This window comes from Aotus nancymaae, unplaced genomic scaffold (assembly GCF_030222135.1).
Source record: "Aotus nancymaae isolate 86718 unplaced genomic scaffold, 86718_ANA_hifiasm-v0.15.2.pri h1tg000108l, whole genome shotgun sequence".
Lineage (NCBI taxonomy): Eukaryota > Metazoa > Chordata > Mammalia > Primates > Aotidae > Aotus > Aotus nancymaae.
The window spans coordinates 21,657,662-21,677,715 of NW_026988523.1; the positions used below are offsets into that span (position 1 = coordinate 21,657,662).

General features: G+C 31.6%; 1 protein-coding gene across 4 annotated transcripts in view; it reads right to left on the minus strand.

Moving 5' to 3' along the window:
* Window positions 1-20,054, minus strand: part of BRINP3 (BMP/retinoic acid inducible neural specific 3) — a 523,484-nt gene that overhangs the window by 160,570 nt on the left and 342,860 nt on the right. For all 4 annotated transcript variants that reach the window (XM_012444698.2, XM_064370415.1, XM_012444699.2 and 1 more), the window contains one exon: window positions 15,437-15,627. In XM_012444698.2, coding sequence (XP_012300121.1) covers window positions 15,437-15,627 — 191 coding nt within the window. The remainder of the gene's footprint in view (window positions 1-15,436; window positions 15,628-20,054) is intronic.

Consider the following 20,054-nt stretch of genomic DNA (forward strand, 5'->3'; position numbering starts at 1 on the left):
TAATTTACCTGCAATACCAGGGGAAGGAATATATTTTTACAAATATGCATTTTTGTTTTAGTAAAAGGTGCCAGACTCCAAAGTGTAATTTTATCATTAGTCAACATTACGGTTACACTGTGCCACTGTTCCTAGCTATCAGAAATGGTGTATTTTGTCCATGCTGATAGATGAATAACTGCACAGAAGAACTATATTTTACAGATACTGGCACTTAATATATAAGATTCTTCTAATAAAGATACACTAATTTTCTAAGAAAGAAATCTAATGTATAAATTTTTTACAGACACAAAAATAAGTACTTATTATATAATATTTTCTAAGAAATATATTCCAGAGATATTACATTGATATTATCTATATAAATATATAAATAATTATATAGCTTCTAAAATTATCATACATCTTTTAAGATAATCTTATATTTTGAATTTAAAGTAATCAAACAATAAAAAGATGAATTATACAGAAGTATATGAGTTTTTGCTTAAGGTAGTATTTTCAAATATAATAATACAGAAATGAAGATACAAAAATTATTCCAAAGTTAAACTCTTTAATAGTGTAAAACTAAATTGGCTAGTTTATGGTTCTGTATATAATATAAAATAATTTCCTATCAAAATATGTTATGTCCCTATCAATATTTCTTTAATTTTAGAATTTGAATAAAGAAACTTAGGTTGTAGTCCTAAATCCAATTCTTTCCTTTCTTAGAAGAAATCATCGAAAATCAATTGTCCTTAACTTTCTCACATATCAAAGGAAATTATTTGAGGAAATGGTCTCCAAATTCCTCTGATTAACTGCTAACCCCACAATCAGTGCCAAAATGCTTGGAGAAGAATCTACATTTACTATGTTTTCTAATTTCAATCATTCTATTACCCAAACCATGGAAGTATTTCTCCTAAATGTCTTTTCCAGTATACTGGCCTTAGTTCTAATGATCAGAGGAGAAGAGTGTAGAGGATGGGTTGCTCGTCTTTCCTTCTCCCTTTTACTTTCCTTTCTTTTCTTTTTACCATAGTCTAATTTTTACCACCCACAGCTCCTTTCTATGCAACATTAATTGAAACATAATGATATGCATACATTTTTAGAGAATTAACACATATTAGTGTGTGCTAATATCTTTATATTGAACAAGATTTTTTTTCCATTAGTTCAGCTGTCCTTCAAGGAGTCATTCTTATAGATACTATTATTATTAGGTATATTATGGGGTTTTTTTTGCATTTTCTTCACTAGCCACTTTACTAAATTTTTATATGATTATTTTCATATGTGTCATTAACAAAATTTTAAGATATGTGCTTTTTTCTGGATTCTGACAGCTAAACTGCTTTAGTCTTGCATTAATTATATAATGGTTTTCAACTTTAGTGGCATACTTGAATCATATAAGGGACTTTAGAAAAACTCCAACTTTGAAAATTTTTATTTGTTTTTGAGACGGAGTCTCACTCTGCCGCCCAGGCTGTAGTGCGGTCATGCCATCTCGGCCTCCCAGGTACAAGCGATTCTCCACCTTGCCTGGCTAATTTTTGCAATAGTTTTTGTATTTTTTTCTTTTTTCTTTTTCTTTTAGTAGAGACGAAGTTTCACCATTTTGGTCAGGCTGGTCTTGAACTCCCAAACTCGTGATCCACCCGCCTTGCCCTCTCAAAGTGTTGGGATTACAGGCGTAAGCCGCTGTGCCTGGCCCATCCTTGAAAAATTTTATACAAGCTGTTGTTGAATCCTAAGCACTGGTATTTTTTTTTTAAATTTTCCTTTAAGTTCTGGGATACATGTGCTGAACGTGCAGGTTTGTTACATAGGTATACATGTGCCATGGTGGTTTGCTGCACCCATCGACCCATCATCTAGGTTTTAAGCCCCACATGCATTAGGTATTTGTCCTAATGCCCTCCCTCCCCTTTCCCCCCAACCGCTGACAGCACCCTGTGTGTGATGTTCCCCTCCCTGTGTCCATGTGTTTTCATTGTTCAACTCCCACTTATGAGTGAGAACATACGGTGTTTGGTTTCTGTTCCTGTGTTAGTTGCTGAGGATGATGGTTCAGCGCTGGTACGTTTAAAAGCTATCTAGAAAATTTTAATGTGCTGCTAGTGTTGAAAACCACTGGCTTGAAAAAATACTTCCTGTTATTACAGGCAAATGATTTCAATCAGAACTAGTTGATATTTTCTATTGTCTTACAAGTTTTAATAGTGTTGGGCACTGAATTTTCTTATATGACTTTTCAGTGTGTATAAATATAATCTTGTGGGATTTTCTTTTTACTCCTTTTATTTTTAGTTGACATAATAATTCTACATATTTATGGGATAGAGAGTGATATTTTGATATGTGTACACAATGTATTAATATAATGAACTAATCAGGATTATTAGCATATTCATCATCTCAAACATGTATTATTTCTTTGTGTTGTGGACATTCAAAATTCACTCTTCTGGATTTTTGAAAATATACAGTAAATTTAGTTAAGCATATTCACCCTATAGTGCTGCAGAATGCCAGAACTCATTTATCCTATCTAGCTGTAATACTGAATCCCTTAACAAATCTATCCCTGTCTTCCACTCTCCCCTGTATTTCCCACACTCTCAGCCTCTAATACCCACAATTCTACTCTCTACTTTCAGGAATCCCCCCCCCCTTTTTTTTTTGCTCCCCCATGTGAGTGAAAGCATGTAGTATTTAGCTTTCTGTGTGTGCCTGGCTTCCTGCTTAACATGATATCCTCCAAGCTTTTCCACGTTGATATGATATGATCCCATGGTTTTTTAAAATATAAATCACCTATTCACATTTCCCATACACATTTCAAATTTATTTCAAGGTCACAGACCTTTGGAGGTCTTACATTTATGGGTACCCCCTAGACACTCTATCTTGGACAAAATTTGAACTTTGTCATTTGTACTTTGAGCCCCATGAGAATAAAACAAGAGAAGTGCAAATCCATCTGATTCAGCAGATGCTATGGAGATCTCAGTGACCCCAATTTGCATGGTTTCATTTTTTATTATGGTTTCAGAATATATTTCCTATCAACTTATGAATACACAGAAGAATGATTTTATTTTTAATTCATTATTTTTATTTATTTTAGTAGGAAATCTGTGTTACCTCTTGCCATTAAGTTGGTGCAAACGTAATTGTGGTTTTGCCATTACTTTTAACAGCAAAAAAGTACTTTTATTTTCTTTGTTGTTTTTAAATTCATTTTATCTATTTAATCAAGCTGCTATTTGTTTTTTATTTTAATTTAATTTAATCTCATTTCACATCTGTTTGTCACTACTAATTTTCTCCCATTTGCCAATACTAATAATTGAAATTTCTTATTCTGATATGAAAATTATATTTCATCAAAAACTCTATTCCACAATGTGCCACCTGCCCATTAAGATGCTACCATTTTAATTTTTCATTCCATCATTCTCCTACCTCTACTCTCCACCTACCCAGGGTACTTTTGGAAGTTTTCTATTTCTATTCCCTCCTCCACTGAAAAATGTTTCAAGAAAACTTTTGTATGTTTCTATATTTTATTCTGAGACTGTATAGTTCTAAACTAGGATAACAATGTGTTTTTACATTATGTCCCTTTTGTTTTAAAAATCTTTATTTAAAATATAGTACATATATTCAGAATCTATGAGTTCACATGGAGATTTGAACTCTATGACTATATTTATATACATTCAAACACACACACACACTCATACACTCACATACACCTCTTTATATTGTATTGTTTACAGCTCACCATCACTTCAACTGTTCACGTTTTCTATTCTGAAATCTCCGGTTTTAATATTATTTTCTTATAATTTTTTTAAAACAGAATCTTCAGACATAGTGAGTGAATTATAAATCTCAAGTTTTGCTTATTCACAAGATCTTGCTTTTAGCTTTACAAATACATAATTTTATAGATATGTAATATCTGGGTTATGAGAAAACAAGGAATGCTCAAATTCATCCAATTCAGCAAATACTGTCAATGCAGTTGTTTTCTTTTTTTAGACTGTAAATTTTGTGTGTGCTTTTTCTTTTATGTAACTCATATTTTCAAATGATAAATCTTCTGATATAATATCTATATTACATTCTAAATTAAGTTTTCTTGTATTTTTCTTTCCTTTTTATCTTATGGTTATAAGACAGACTTTATTTTTTATTTGTAACAATTCTCTATTAAATAATACGTTACTCTCAACAGCAAATTATTTGAGACTACTGTTCTCAAGTTTTAGAGAATGTTCTCTATCAGCTATATTTCTTTAGAGGCTTATAATGATTTTTCTAAATGATATTGCCTTTTCTGGTATGCCTCACCTTATGGGTTGCTATTTTTTTCTTTGTTTGCTTGTTTGGATTCCAGTTCAACTGCAAGAATATTAGAAGACTTTGTTGGTAGTAACCCTGAGAACATTGGAAGACTGCTGGAGAAAACTACGCCATGCGGTTGTAGCTTAAGTAGAACATCGGTAGCCTGTTAGTTCTCAGATAAAAATCATGTCGCTTTCATTTATGTAAGCATATTCTCCAGCAGCCCTGAGCACAACACAGACACTGAATAAACATTCACCAAATATGCAAATCAACTGGATAATCTGTAGACCTCCAGCCATACTTACCCTTACAGGGAGCACTAAATATTTTTATTATTTCTAGCAATTACATAATCACTTACTGTGTATACATTTTGCTTTAATTTCTAATATTATTAATTCAAGTAAGAACAATTAATATATTCACTAATCTTATTAAAACAAAAAATTTTATGAGATGTTTCAATTGTAAAAACTAGCAACTGATTTCTGTTAAAATAAGGATCCAGAAAAGTAAAATGTGTTAACTTGAGCAAAAATAGTACGTATTAAGTAAAATTACGGATGTTTCATAATTTCCAGCTTTCTTTTATGTCATTTTCAATGGACAGGATTCCGTTTTGTTTTCAAACTTCAACTTAGACCAAAGGTAAACTCGTTTGAGAGTTTGAACTGAATTGTTTAAGCCATTTTTGAGTTATGTAAAGGTGAGAGTACAATTTTCATGCACCTAACTAAAACAGGCCCCAACATTAGTCTTATGCAAGTCACGAAGGACTAATGCTATATTTTATTGTCGACAGGATTATTAAATTTTTCACCCAAACCTCTAAATTTAAAGGGAAAAATCATTTTTAAGATGACAAAATTTCCATTTATGAGTCCAAAAATTGCTAATAGAGGACTGTAGTTTAAAAGAAAAGAAAACACAATTAAGGCCAACTCAGATTTCTGTCTAAATTAGATAGAAAATGGATATAGGACAAATATCAAATTAGTATGCACTTTAAAATGTAAAAGTAATTCAACCTCAACTTTTTACAATCTACCTAGAGGGGAAACAGCAAACTAAAATATAAATTCTATGCCAAGCACATCCTCTAGTGAGTTTTGGTCACTTAAAGCTTGAGCTCCTTTTAAGCAGCACAGTGGGTAAAATATCCATTATCAAGTGGCATAAAATAAATTTGGAATTACATATCACATCACAAATTACTTCTTAAACCTAGCTAAGTTTTATTTCATTCCCAGAGCAAAAAGTGTTCAAATTTAAGATGGAGAAATAATATATTAAATTTTTTAAAATGCTAAAGGGCAAAAATATGTCTTTTTTAACTTGATATTTATGTCAATGGCATTTCATATTTTTAAGCTCATTTTTACTCCAGCTTACTGTGGTAGTTTTGGATCTCTATTCAATTCCTTTCCAGTTACCACCAACTTCATAAGCCTGTCCTTTATGTTATTACTCAAGTTGTGATGAAATTGTTGAATAGGATGGGATCAGGGGTATTGCATCATTCAATTTTAGAGAGTATTATCTGTGGGCAATATATGAAAAAAAAAAAAAATAAGAAACTCTCCAAGTACTGAGCAGCTCTGAAGTATGGTTTAAGAAAGTATTGCAAGAATTTAGCTTGGAACAGCATGAAGGCTGCATTTGTGTGATAATGAACAAAGCTAGGACGTGATACAATGTGTGGTGCCTGAACTAGTTCCTATTAGGAATAGAAGGGAAGGAATGGAAACCTGAGAAATCTGCAAAACCTGTTCACTGATTAGATATAGAGAGTAAAAGGAGAAATGACAAAGAGCTATTTGTAACCATTTATAATTTGACATAACTGTGATAAACTGAAGGAAACATTTTCAATTACTGACAATGTTAGAAAATAACTTAGTTTTGGTCAGTTTAGAGTTGATGCTTGATAAAATATAAAACAGACAAAACATATGCTCTTCTTTGATGAAATTTCTTATATGTCAATACTTCATTAATATAAATTACACCAAATGCACAATTATTTCTTAGCACGTAAGAAAACATTTTCTGACCCAGATCAGCCTGTAAGAAGTCTCTTCTTTCAGAGGCCTCTAATGCATTTTGCCTCTATTCCTTAGATCATCATTAATATCTCTGCCTCTATTGCTACAGTTCACATTTCCATTTAGGCCACTGTGATAGATTGTATTGGTGGTCAAAACATTTTCTGATGCTTTATAACCCCACATATGTGATACCTTCCTCTAGGGAAAGAATAAATCTTCTCTCCAATGAGTATCAAAATCAGGGTAGTGAAAGCCAGCTGTCTGATATGTAAGTAATAAAAGGTGCACCGTGTGCACAGAGTTTTTAGATAATATTTATAAAAATAAAACTAGACTGCTTTCCATCATTACCATGTATTGGAATTCTAAGTGTTGTCAGTGATAAGATAAACCACCCTCCAAAAATGCTTGCTGGTCCAAGTTCTAGACAATTTTCTGGGCTCAGGGCAGCCCTTATTGTATCACTGTACCACCTTCTGACCTCAGGACTGACCATATGATTTACTTTACCACTGGCATGAAAACAAGCTGAAGTAACAAATGCCACTCTTAAACATAAGTTTTAAAAAAACCATCATCTGCCTGTGACTTTTTCACTTTTCCCTTTGCTACAAAGGACTCAAGAAGAGGTCCTCCTTTAGCTGGCTTTTGTTGTAACTGTACATAGCCATAGTTTGCAATAGATATGTAACATGAGTGCAAAATAAACCTGTGTGCTTTAAACCACATTAGAAATTGTTTAGATCATGACATGACTAGCCATTTCTTTCTAAGATAGCACTATCAAGAATGTTAAAATTGCTATCACAATGTCATCCTCGTGTCATGTTAAACTGACAGCAAATTGTATATAGGGCATCCATTCCCTCATACCATATCTCATGCCATATACTTTTCTGTAAATCTAGAAATATTTAAGTCAATAAAAGATGTATTTAGAAGATGGCCTTTCCTAGGGTTTTTATCACTTTCCCAAGTGATGAATTTAAAAATTCCTATCATTTGTAGGTAGGGGAATCAAACTTTCTTTTATTTCATTTAGTCATGAAAAATAAATGCTTTATTAAACAGACAAGAGGCAAGCCAAGAAGACCTAGACCTAGTAATATCAGTACCAATAGTATTTGACAACAATCATGGCAAAATTTTAAGTGACAACTCAAATAAATTGGGTTGTCAAACATTTGAATTCCTGCAATCACTTCATTCTTTGACATTTGGGAAGCAGAACTTTAGAATGGTCTGCAAGCCAGTTTTCCAACTACCCTCCAGTGATTATGGATGGAAATACACAAATTCACTGGAAAACTTAGCCTGTATCTCAGGTTCAGTACATTTTCATAAATTTTAATACAGGATTCTTGCATTGTAGCTTGGTTTTAATAAGAAATATTCCCTTAACCGGGCATGGTGGCTCATGCAGATAGCCCCAACAATATGGGAGGTCAACATGGGATGATCTCTTGAGGCCAGGAGTTCAAGACCAGCCTGGAAAACATAGTGAGACCCCATATCTATGCACAATAATAACAGTAATGGTAATAATAATAAAATTTTAAAAAGTAAAATCCCCTTAATTTGGTTTCCTTTTTAGTAATTGGCTTCTTTTGGAAAGGGTAAGAGGATTTTGAAATTTCTACTCTCTAACCCAATTATTTTTCTGTGTTAGAGCTTATTCCTGAGTCCTGTGTATCTGCCTGAACTTGTACTTATAACTATGAGCATAATTGTTTTGAAAAATAACGTTTATAAAGCACTTAATATGTGCCAGGCACTGTCCTAAGCACCTTAAATATACTAACTCTCTCAAGTTTCCTGACAACGTTATGATGTAAGTGCTATTATTACATTCATTTTACAGATGATTAGACTGAAACATAGAGAAGACAATTAATTGAGTAAAATCACACAATCAATAGGTAGTGATATTGGGACACCAACCTAGGGCCATGGAGCTCCAGAATTAGAGCTCTTCATGTCTCTCCAGCATCTTTCTGATATCACATGCCATGCTGAACCAAGGGGTTTGTATGTACAAATTGTATAGAGAAATGGGAAATAAGGAGATATTTATCTCAAACACTTAACTCTCCACCCAGGAATGCAATAAAAGAAATTGAGAAAAAGCATCCAATATCTAATAAAGACTGTGTAGCATCTACTGACAAGTAGATGAATCAGTTTTAGAACAATATGGGAGGAGTAGAATGCAAAGGTATTTTTTCATTTCATTTAATATGATATTTAACGGTACCTTTGAACAACAACAACAACAACAAAAGAAACATAAAAACAGATGGCTCATAAACCATGTTCATACATTTCAAAACCAACAAATAGTTTCCTTATTTACCAGAGATCTTATCAAATATAAGCAAACCAATGCAGTTTATCTTTATATTCAGGCACTGATGATTAACAAAAAGGTGATTTTGAAAGCATTGAGTTCTTATTCATTCAATAAATGAGAGAAGGCAAGTCTTTCTACTAAAGGTTTGTCAGATACACTGTAACACAGATTTAATAAAAAGTCACTTGGTATATAGTTTACAAAGATAATTTTTTTCCTTCTAAGCACCAGTATTACTTGCAGCTGATATTTCACAAATTCAACAAAATGCATTCAACAAATATTTGTTGAGTGTCAGCATGTACTATACTGCTGTGTTCCAGGCTCAGTGCTGCAAGCATTTCAAAGATGAGGGAGATTCTGCCAAAGAGCTTTACATATCAGTTACACTGTCAGGATTTCCTAGTTTAACTGTGCTGTGATCTTTATGCTTTGGAGACTATGATGTAGAATATACAGAATTATTATGAAAATAGATAGCAACTGTGTGTTGTTAAAAATAAAGTGTTTCCAAAAGAGAGTACTGAGTTTTCTTTCTGCTTATTAAAAGAGCTGTTACTCCACTATGCTGAGGCAGAAGAAATATGAGGATGTAGAAAGATTAAGGCCTACCGGGGATTCCGGTGAAACTTTTCAAAGCTGTTTCAGCATTCATGCTATAGTCATTACCACTTACCTAATTTTAGCAACGTGAAACTCTGGGATTGCTGCAGTTTCTGATTGCCACAACATCATCAATTCTGCTCGTGCTGAGTTAGGTTCATTTAATTTCAATTAGCATTTATTGAGCTCCTATCTTATGCTGAGCTCTGATTGGAGAGATGAGAAAATAAACTACTTGTGTAATAAAATAAGTGTTCAATAACATTATGTTGCATAATAATGCCTATGACTTTTAGCATTTTCATATGCTAGGTATTGTTTTAAGAGCTTTACAAATATTAACTCATTTGAAAAATAAAAAATAGAGAAAATTCAATGAAACTGAAAGCTCTTTCTTAGAAAATATCAACAAAGTTAAAAAAAATGTTTAGCTAGAAAGCTTACTCTTGGAAATGATCAACAAAGTTGAAAAAATGTTTAGCTAGATTGATCAAGATAAGAGAGAAAACTCACATAACTAAAAGTAAGGAGACTAGAAATAACTAAAAATTAGAAGTAAATAAGGGATATTACTACTGACCTTACAGAAATAAAAAAGGATATTAAAAGAATACTACGAACAATTGCATGCCAACAAATTGTATAATTTCCATGCAATGGAAACATATCTAGAAAAACAGAGATTTTCTTAACTGATGACCTTAATTTCCTTTATGACATAGAATATGAACGTCATTGCTCAGCTTTAGAGGGGCCAAGGCTGAATAGAGTTGGTGAGGAGAGTGACAAATGTTTGGAGGAGTCATGTAGCTATAAGATAAAGCTGAACATGGTTAGGCCTGGTGGCTCAAGTCTGTAATCTCAGCACTTGGGGAGGCCATGGTTGGAGGATCTCTTAAGCCCCTTGAGTTCTTGAAACTGAACTCAAGAAGAATTATATAATATGAATAAACTTATAACAAGTGAAGAGATGGAAGTAATAACCAAAAACTACCTACTAAGAAAAGTCCACACCTAGATGGCTTTAGTGCTAAATTCAACTAAAAATTCAAGGAAGAATTAATACCAATTCTTCACAAACTCTTCCACAAAATACAAGTAGAAGGAGTATTTCCCAAATCCTTTTATGAGGCCAGTATTAACCGCTACCAAAACCTGTGATGTATCACAGGAAAATATAGTCCAATATCCACTTTGAATATAGGTATAACAATCCTCAACAAAATACCGACAAACTGGATCTAGCCACATATAAAAGAAATATACACATTGAACAGATGGGATTTAGCTCAAAGAATGCAAGATTTGTGCAACAACCTAAAATCAATTAATGTGTTAAATCATATAAATATAATTTAAAAATTTTAAAAAATCACATGCTTAATAGGTACAAAAAAGTATTTGACAAAATCAACACCCTTTCATATAAAAAACACTCACCAAGCTATGAACTGAAAAGAACTTCCTCTGTTTTAAAGAGCATGTATGAAAAACCCACAGATAATATCCTACAAAATAGGGAGAGAATGAATACCTTCTCCCTAAGAGCTTGACAAAGGAAGAATTTCCACTCTTACCACCAGGACAAGAAAAAAACAGAAATAAAAGGCATAAAGACTGAACAGGGAGAAGTACTATTATCTCTGTTTGCAGATAACATTATCTAATAGAAAGTCAAAAGGAATCCACTAAAAAAAAAATTAAGTAACTTAAGAACTTAAAAAAAAAAGAAAAGTAAAACAGAGTGGTTAGCAGTATGGAAGAGGTGGCAGAGGGAGGTCATGAAGAGATATAGGTCATGAGTATAAAGTTGCAGTTATGTAGGATGAATAAATGCAGAGATCCAATGTATGACATGAGGATTATAGTTAATAATATTGCATTGAATAGTGAAAATTTACAAAGAGAATACATTTTAGCCGCTCTCACCACAAAGAGAAAAGAGTGAGATGAAAAGATGATGGGTGTTAATTTGCTTGGCTGTAGTAACCATTTCATTGTGTTTAAGTATATTAAAACATTATGTTGTACACCTTAAATATATACAATCAAAAAGAGTATCAAATGTGAATCTTTCCTATGAATGCAAAATATAAAATCTGCAATTGTTATGAATGGTTCACATGCATATTTTCTTAGGTCTTCTTAAAGTAAGATTTTAAAATATGTACATAGAAGTAAAACTAAATATAAATATATTGTTGTTTTACTGATTTTACTCCCAAATAACAAATAATTTACTTAACAAAACTGCTTCTTGGAAAAGTATTGTTGGGTTTAATTTTATAAATAGCTTTAAAAATGTTAATGTAATATATTTTATAACTTCAGAAATGTAAATTCAGAGTTAGCTATAGTGCCTCTTTTCAACATCACCTACAACATTCTTAAGTCAATTATGCAGCACTAAAAAAATCATTTCAAGATAGATATTTTTAAGCTGGAATAGTGAACCTTAAAGTTAATTATAATATATTGTTTCTGCTTTATCCTAGGTTTGCTGCACAAAACTTTCCAAATGCTATAATTTTGAAAGCTGTCTGATTGTCTTTTCTACTTTGAAGAATATGAGAAATACAGTAACATATTAGTAATTATTTTACAAAAATGATTACTTTCCAAAATTTTTAGTAGTGTCCTGTTATAAAAACTTAATTTCACTCAGTGCATAACTTCTAAAAATTAAAATAATAAGAAAATCCTGTTTGAAAATATGTATGCCATAACACATCAGGTAATTAAATATCCTTTCAAAGTATATAATATATTGTGTTTTTCTCACTGTCAACTATATAACATTAAAGTATATTAGCCTATTTAAAAATAAACTTAAAAATGTTAGTGTAATTTTTTGAATAACTTAAGTCCATTGAATTGAATCTTCACAAAATAATGAGCAATTCTAAACATTATACTTCACATTTTATTGGACTACAAGTGATGTTGTGAAATAATATTTAAACGCTATTAATTGAAAGAATATAGCAATTAATCAAGCTACATGAGTGTTTGTGTCCCTTTTTTATTTACAGATTTGTTAATGAATTACTGTCTACATTTATATTCATAATTATAAAAGACAAAACAAATTGCTTTATTCCACTTTCTAGAAACTGGCTCATAGTTAAAATAAATTGTTCAACTCTTGTGATTTGCAAGAATTAGCATGTTAAAAGCTAGCATGATTTTGAAGATTTACTCATATTTTTGCTGTTACCTGATAACAATCCTATTTTACTTTTTTTTTTTTAGCAATTCCATCTCCTAAATTCTGTAAATCGCAGAGCAACTTCATTCAATATTTGCTCTAGAAATTAAATGCCTACTATATGTCACTTAAAACATAAGTTACATTACCAAATCAAAGAAATTGTGAATCTTGTTATCCTTAGTTTGACAATTTAAAGCATACAAGCAATATAATGAACCTTTAGGGATTTAGTAAAAGAATTAAGATCTTGGTTTCAGACACTACAAGAGCACTTTACACTGAATTGCTTATTCAACTAGAAAGGATTTCAGTAGTTGAATGCCCTTAGATCCAGCCTACCGAAGTCGCCTCACCCATCTACTCAGTTCCTCAAACTTACTTCTAAGCACTTGCACATTTAGGCTTACAAATCAAGAGAGACACCTTTTACCTGTGCAGGGACACATTTGATAACTTATAAAAATAAAAGATACTCTCCACACAAAATTGCACAGACACATCAGTGTTCATGTTAACAGAGCTGTGGACTTCCTGCAGTGTACATGGTCATGGGTTTCTGACTCCGCTCTTGCTTGAACACAGCACATAAGCACAGTGTTTTACCCTGGAGCCTTCACAATAACTCTGACTGCAGCTAACCCTGGCCTGGAAAATCATCAGCTACTTAAAATTACAGCTGCCTTAGACAGAAATTCTCATTAGGCCTAAATTAAATGCTGAAGGGTGTAACTGCCCTCCGCTCTTTCCCATTCCCCACTACCTCACCACCTCACACCTGCACTCCCTATGAATTTCCATACCTGTATTCTTGGCTATGTTTTTATCAGCTGGTGCTTATTTCATTTCCTTTTTTCCTTAGTTACAGCACAAACAAAGATGGGTACTTCTGTTCACAATGATATAGTCCCTGTATCATTGCCACTGTTTGCTGTTTCCTCCACCTAATATAAAGCCCCCTTTCCTCCCATCTCCCGCCACTCTACACACACTTTAAAACATTTCTCTCATATGCACTGGAACTCCTTTCCATGGTTAATGGACAATGGGCATTCCCTGTAGCCCTGTCAAGGTGAGGTTGTTGAGGAATCTCCCAAATTCCAGATTATTCTTTCTTTGTCCTCAGAACTGCTTAGATGACATACTTCCTGTAAGTGTCACTTCTTTGGGACTCGTTTCCACCACATAGCTAGGTTATACACTTAGCAAAGCATCATTATTTCCATTTGCCTTCACAGAGTCTAAAAACAATGCCTGTATACAATAGTATGCCTCATTAAAACTTATGTTTTTTTGCCACATACTTCTGTGGGAGAAGACAAGTATGTGCAAATATCCATTATGTTTTGACATGAAGTGTGTCTGTATATTTCTTACTTAGAGTACAAAAATTCTATTGTATAATTTCACTTGGTGTGAACAACAAAAATCAATAGCCATATAATAAAATCACTTACAACAATTATTTCTTCTATTAGAAAATACAGTTTGGCTTAAGTTTCTGTTATTATCCTTGAAATTGATTCCTGGAAAAACCTAGTTTTCCTCAACAACTTCAAGCTAAGTTTCTCTAACAACATCTTACAAAATTTTTAAATTAACTGAAACATCTGCATTCATGCTGGCTACATTTTTATCAATACAGCATAAATATTATTTACATGCTTGTTACTCAATATAACATTAGTCCCGGAGTCAGAAGCCAACTAACTGTATTGCATGATTTACATCTACTAAAGTCTGTTTTCCAACACCATCTACTAGCAACATTAGGATTTTGCTGTACTGTTTGTGTACCCCTTAAGCTAAAGGTATTTCCACATTACCTTTTATTTTCTCCAGTATATCCCGAACAGAAAGATATATTGGAGTCATCTTCCTAGCATTCTTAATCCATTTATGAGTTTAAGTTGGAGTGGCAACTTTACAACTAACCGACACAAAAATGAACACACATTTATTTTAGTTTCATAAAGTAATAAAATGTTTAATCATTCATTTTTGTATTAACTATGAAAGGTTAGATTTGAAACACTCAGAAATGCTCTCTATTATTTTGTTACGGTTGATGTAGGCTAGGATTATACTGTTCTGACTCTGTTAATTTTACAATGGCCATTTGACAAATGAAATTACTTTGACCTAATTTGCCAGAGAATATCTCTAAAACTTATTGTTTAGGAGATAACAATTTCTCCTCTCTCTTTCTCAATCTCTTTGTCTTATTCATTTTCTTTTGAAAATCAGAACTACATTATTCTCCCCTTTTCTCAGTTTTGATAAAGTCAACCTTAGTGTATTCAAAGTCAAATGACTTTTAATCCACTAATTCTAGATTATGGTATATTTTGCCTTCTAGAAACCCATATAACCATGCACTTGTACATCTTTATATATGTTAAAAACATTGAGGGATAATTTTCCATGAAGCAGGACTTCCTAAAGATATTTTGTGCCATGGAAGACTCTAAGCCTGGTAAAGTCGTTCTTCTCAGGATAGTATTTTTAAATGGGTAAAATAAATTAAGGAGAATTATAAAAGAAATTGATGTTATTAAAAGAAATTTGTATCCATGTATACTTTGAGAGGGAGTCTCTGCACCACAAGATAAATTTATACAATTCAAATATATTTTAATTACATTTAGCCAAGAAAAATCTTGACCTACTTATCAAGTAAAAAAAATTATATTGAAATACATACAATTTCATCTTAAATTTATCATATAACTGAAAGCAAAAAAATCATAAATATATTTTTATAACATAATTGTTTACATTCATGGGATAAGCAAATACATAGAAATGCATTTTGGATATAGAAGAGAGAAACAATGGAAGGAGATAATTTTAGCATAAACTTATTCTTACCTTTATGGCAGTGGATGCAATTTGAATGTGGTGAAGTCTCCGAAGGGTGCTGTCCCTGTCAATGAAATAAGAGGCGGCTAGCTGATGTAGGGTCTCTAGAGTGACCGAAGAGCTATTGGTGCTGGAATCACTTCCTTCAGCTCGTTTGCTCAACTTCCGCTTGTCCACAAAAATTGTGAGTGACTCCTCTCCTGCATTAATAATATTTCAAATTATTTCATTTTCCACTTAAAATCAATTTTTAGATATCTGCAGGTGGAGAGGCCTAGATTACAGATGTAATAAAACAAAGGAGTGATATATACCAAAAGGGGAGGGGGTCTTTTTCGTCATGAGTATTTCTCAAGTACCTCAAAAAATGCCTGGGATATTAATCACTTTAAATATGTAGTTACTGAATGTCAATTATTTAGCTTTTGTAGAACAATTGCTCCAGATTTTATTGACTTTCTAACATAGTTTAGCATAACATTCATATGGTCCAAAAGAAAATTAAATTATGTAAAACAAACAAGTGAGGTACATAAAATGAAATTGTATTTACTCAGAAATTTTTACCATAGAATAGAATATCCAAATGGAAACATGATGAAACACCAGGTTTCATTTGGACTTTTAAAATTCAGATAAAGCATGTGTATGTACATACAGGTAAGTATATATGTGTAATAAATTCAGAATTTCCATGCATAGGATGTATTAAAACATTGTGTGTTAATACACTGCGTTAAAAACACTAAAATCTGTCAAGGATTTAGATAGTGGCAACAGGTTCTCAAAGGTAAAACACAGAGCATATTCCAGTTAAGCTGCAGTTTTCAATGTCCAAAAAACAAAAACTCGCCATTTAAGTTAGACATTGAGAACTTGTGATCCTCTGACAACTATATTATTGAATACTAATCTAGTACATAATTGTCAAACTTGCTGTTTTCATTCTCTCGGGAACCTTTTTGTTTGGGTAGTATTGTACCCATTTATAAACTAACAAGTCACTTTTATGAAAGGGCAAATAAGTTTGTCTAATAGAGTAGTTGGCATTTCCTTTTTTTCTTGTAATAATATCAATTTTAAAATGACACAGACCAGGTGACAATCCAATTTTAAGTAAGAGCTCTTACATGTCTACCAGAGATCAGGTCAGCTTTTATCAGAATTAGGTTTCAACAAATGCTATTTCTAAAACTCACATTTCTTGTTTGTATTTGGACCCCAACATGCATATTAGAAATCAGTTAGAAGAAGTAGAATAAAGAAAAAATACGTCTTTTAAGAATAAATAGGTAGGTCAAATCATCAACAATATAAAGTCATGTACATGATAAACAGCTTTGGAGTAGAAGCAGCTGAAAGTGAAAAAGAATATATATGTAAATACTATAAAAATACACAAACAAAAAAATCTCCTACAATCATTTTCTCTAAGAAAAACATAAACAGATGAGGAAATTTCAGGAAACGCATGCCAGAATTACCAATGAATCAGAAAAACTCATCCATGTGATAAGTCGTGAGGGTGCCAAAACAAAGAAATACCCTGTAGATAGATATAGAAAGAACAACAGTGGTATGGTGGGCTAAGTAAATATTCAAAATGCAGCTCTGTGAATTATGCAAGAGACATGTGCAACTAAAAAAATTAAAAATAAAATGACAGAGACATCTTGGTAAATGTAAATTAAACAAAGCGAATGAGCTTGATATTACAGAATTTAGGCCAAATACTGTTAAATAAGGAAAAATAACAATACTGTATAGTGCTAATAACTGAAACTTGCAAAGTTACTTTAATAGCAACACTTTTCATAAAGCAGAAGATATAGGAGTAACAGATATACGCTGATAATATTATAAGACTTCAACACACATTTCTTAGACTAAACTAGATACAAAGGAGATAAAAAGTAATGATATAAATTTTTACGGCCTCAAAATAAGGTAGATCTTATCAATAAATTTTGGACCTTATATTAAGAATAGTGCAAATAAAACTTACTTTCAAGAATACACAGAACATTTAGAAAAGGTGACCCTATATTTTGTTACAAAGAAACTCTTAGTAAATTCCATAAATTTGTAAGAATATAGTATGACTCACTGATGGCAATATAAAAAAATAAAAGTTAATAGAAAATTTCAAAAGATACTACATATGAAAAATCTCTATTGTATAATATTTGAATGACAGGATAAATTAAGACAAAATTACAAATTGTAAAGGAAAATGTTATGTACCAGAATTTAAGGAACAAAGCAGAAGCACTGCTGAGAGAAATATCCACAACCACAACATACATGAGTTAACTACATGATTCTAAAATCAAAGAAAAATGAGAAAAATAAACTTACATCAAATAAAAATAAATAAAATGGTAAAAGCAGGTCTTAGTTATTTTTAAAAAGAGTGAAAATGATAAATACACCCAAAAGTAACTTTTCTTTCAGGGAAAAAAAACAACAACTAGTTAACCTACTATTTTTTTTCTTGGAGAAAGAAAATTACATAAAGAATTGACAGAATAAATGTACAATAAAGCAGAGAACAGAACATTTATTTAAAAACGTGAAAATAACTATTTTCTAAAACATAAGATTAGGTGTCACAGAACACTTCCACCAAAAAAGGAAAAAAGAAACAAAACAAAAAGAATTAACACATCCAAATAGTTCACAGTGGAATTTTGCCTAAACTTTAAGTATAAAAAAATTGATAATACCGAAAATGTAAAACTTCTGAATCTATTTTTATAAACAGTATAACATTAGCAAGATATCTGAAAATCACACACAATATATTTTACAATTACTGAATATTGATAGAAAATTATGACTAAAGCAATAGCAAACAATATCCAACAGTAAATATTTAAAATGCATATCTCATGACCAATAGGATAATTCTAATACTGCAAGAGTGGCTCAATAGTAGGAAATAATTAACATAATTCAGCATATTAACATTTCCAGAAACAAAAATGCTGATATCCCTTATTGCTTAAAAATACACTTCATAAATAATTATAACTATTTATTATTAATTAATAATAAATTAGGAATCAATGAATACTATATTTTTTCCATAGAGATGGAATCTCACTATGTTGCCCAGGCTGATCTCAAACTTCTGGCCTCAAGTGATCCTCCTGCCTCAGCCTCCCAAAGGGTTAGGATTGCTGTCATGAGCCACTGCATCTGATAAATACTTCCTTAATGAAATAAAATATAGGATCCTAAGCATAAAAGCTGGCATCTTTCTTAATGGGGAAACCCCAGGAGGCATCCCCATTAAAATTAGAACCAAAAAACATACCCGCAAATGCTTCTACTATTCAACATGCTAATAAATATATTAAAATGTAAATATAGAAGAGAATACAAATTAGAATCACAGAGTTAGAAACAAACACTTAAACTAAGTTCATTTTACACATAATATGATTATGCTGGTGAAAAATAAAAATTTAATGGACAAACTACTACACACACACAGTAATAAAACTTAGTAAGGTAAAAGCAAATATTACTAACTCAATAGATTGAAACATACAAATATTAACTATGTATAAATAATAATGGATTAGGGAACACACTTTATACAGAACAAAAAATGTGAAACATACATGAAAAAAATTATAAATCACTTCTGAAAGTTGCCATAATAGACCTTAATAAATGATATGATAGTTTTTTTTTCCTTGAGCAGAAATATTCAACATTCAAATATATCAATTTCCCTTAATATATAATGATATAATCTGATTAAAAACCTGGACAGATCATTTTTTGTTTCCTGAAATTAGGAATATTTATCATGTCAATAATGAATTGTAAGTGAAAAAAGTAAGAAAGACTTTAAAAATAATAGGCAAGAATGAGAACATCTTACCATATCTGAATGCATATTGTAAAATCTGTGCAATTAAACAGTGCAGACTGACACATGAACAGGCAGACGAAATGGAACAGGAAAAATATCCATAAAATAACAAGTACATATAGAAATTCCGCATGTAATAAAATGGGATAGTAATTCCTTGGGAAACGATAGACTTTTTACTAAGTGACACCTAAATATTTGGAAAGTAAGGGATATAATTCTACAAAAGGATAAATTCCAAAAGGATTAGAGATATTATTATTTAATGAAATGAAATCATTCAAGTACCAGAGAGAAATTCATAAAAATACAAAGAAAAGAAATATCATAACAAAAAATCCCAAAGTAAGGAAATAAAAGATAAATGAATTAGAACAAGTAAAACCAGATTTCTTTCCAGCACAAAATCACAATAAAACAAATTTTGCAGTGATAAGGAATATTTACAACTTATATAACAGACAAATGGTTAATTCCTTAACATTCCAAGAACTCCTAGAAATCAAGGAAAAGAAAACAAGATTTGATAGAAAAACAGATATAAATAGGAAAAGAGATTTCAGACAAGAAGAGATAAACCTAGCCCACCTAGATTTGAAAATATATTCAATCGAAGTCATAGCATGAGAAATGCAAATTAAAAATATATTGGTGTATTACTTTGCAATGACAGAATTTGCCAAAATCCAGACTTTGACAATTTGGGCAAATCTGTTGGAAAAGTAGAAATAAACAGGTTCT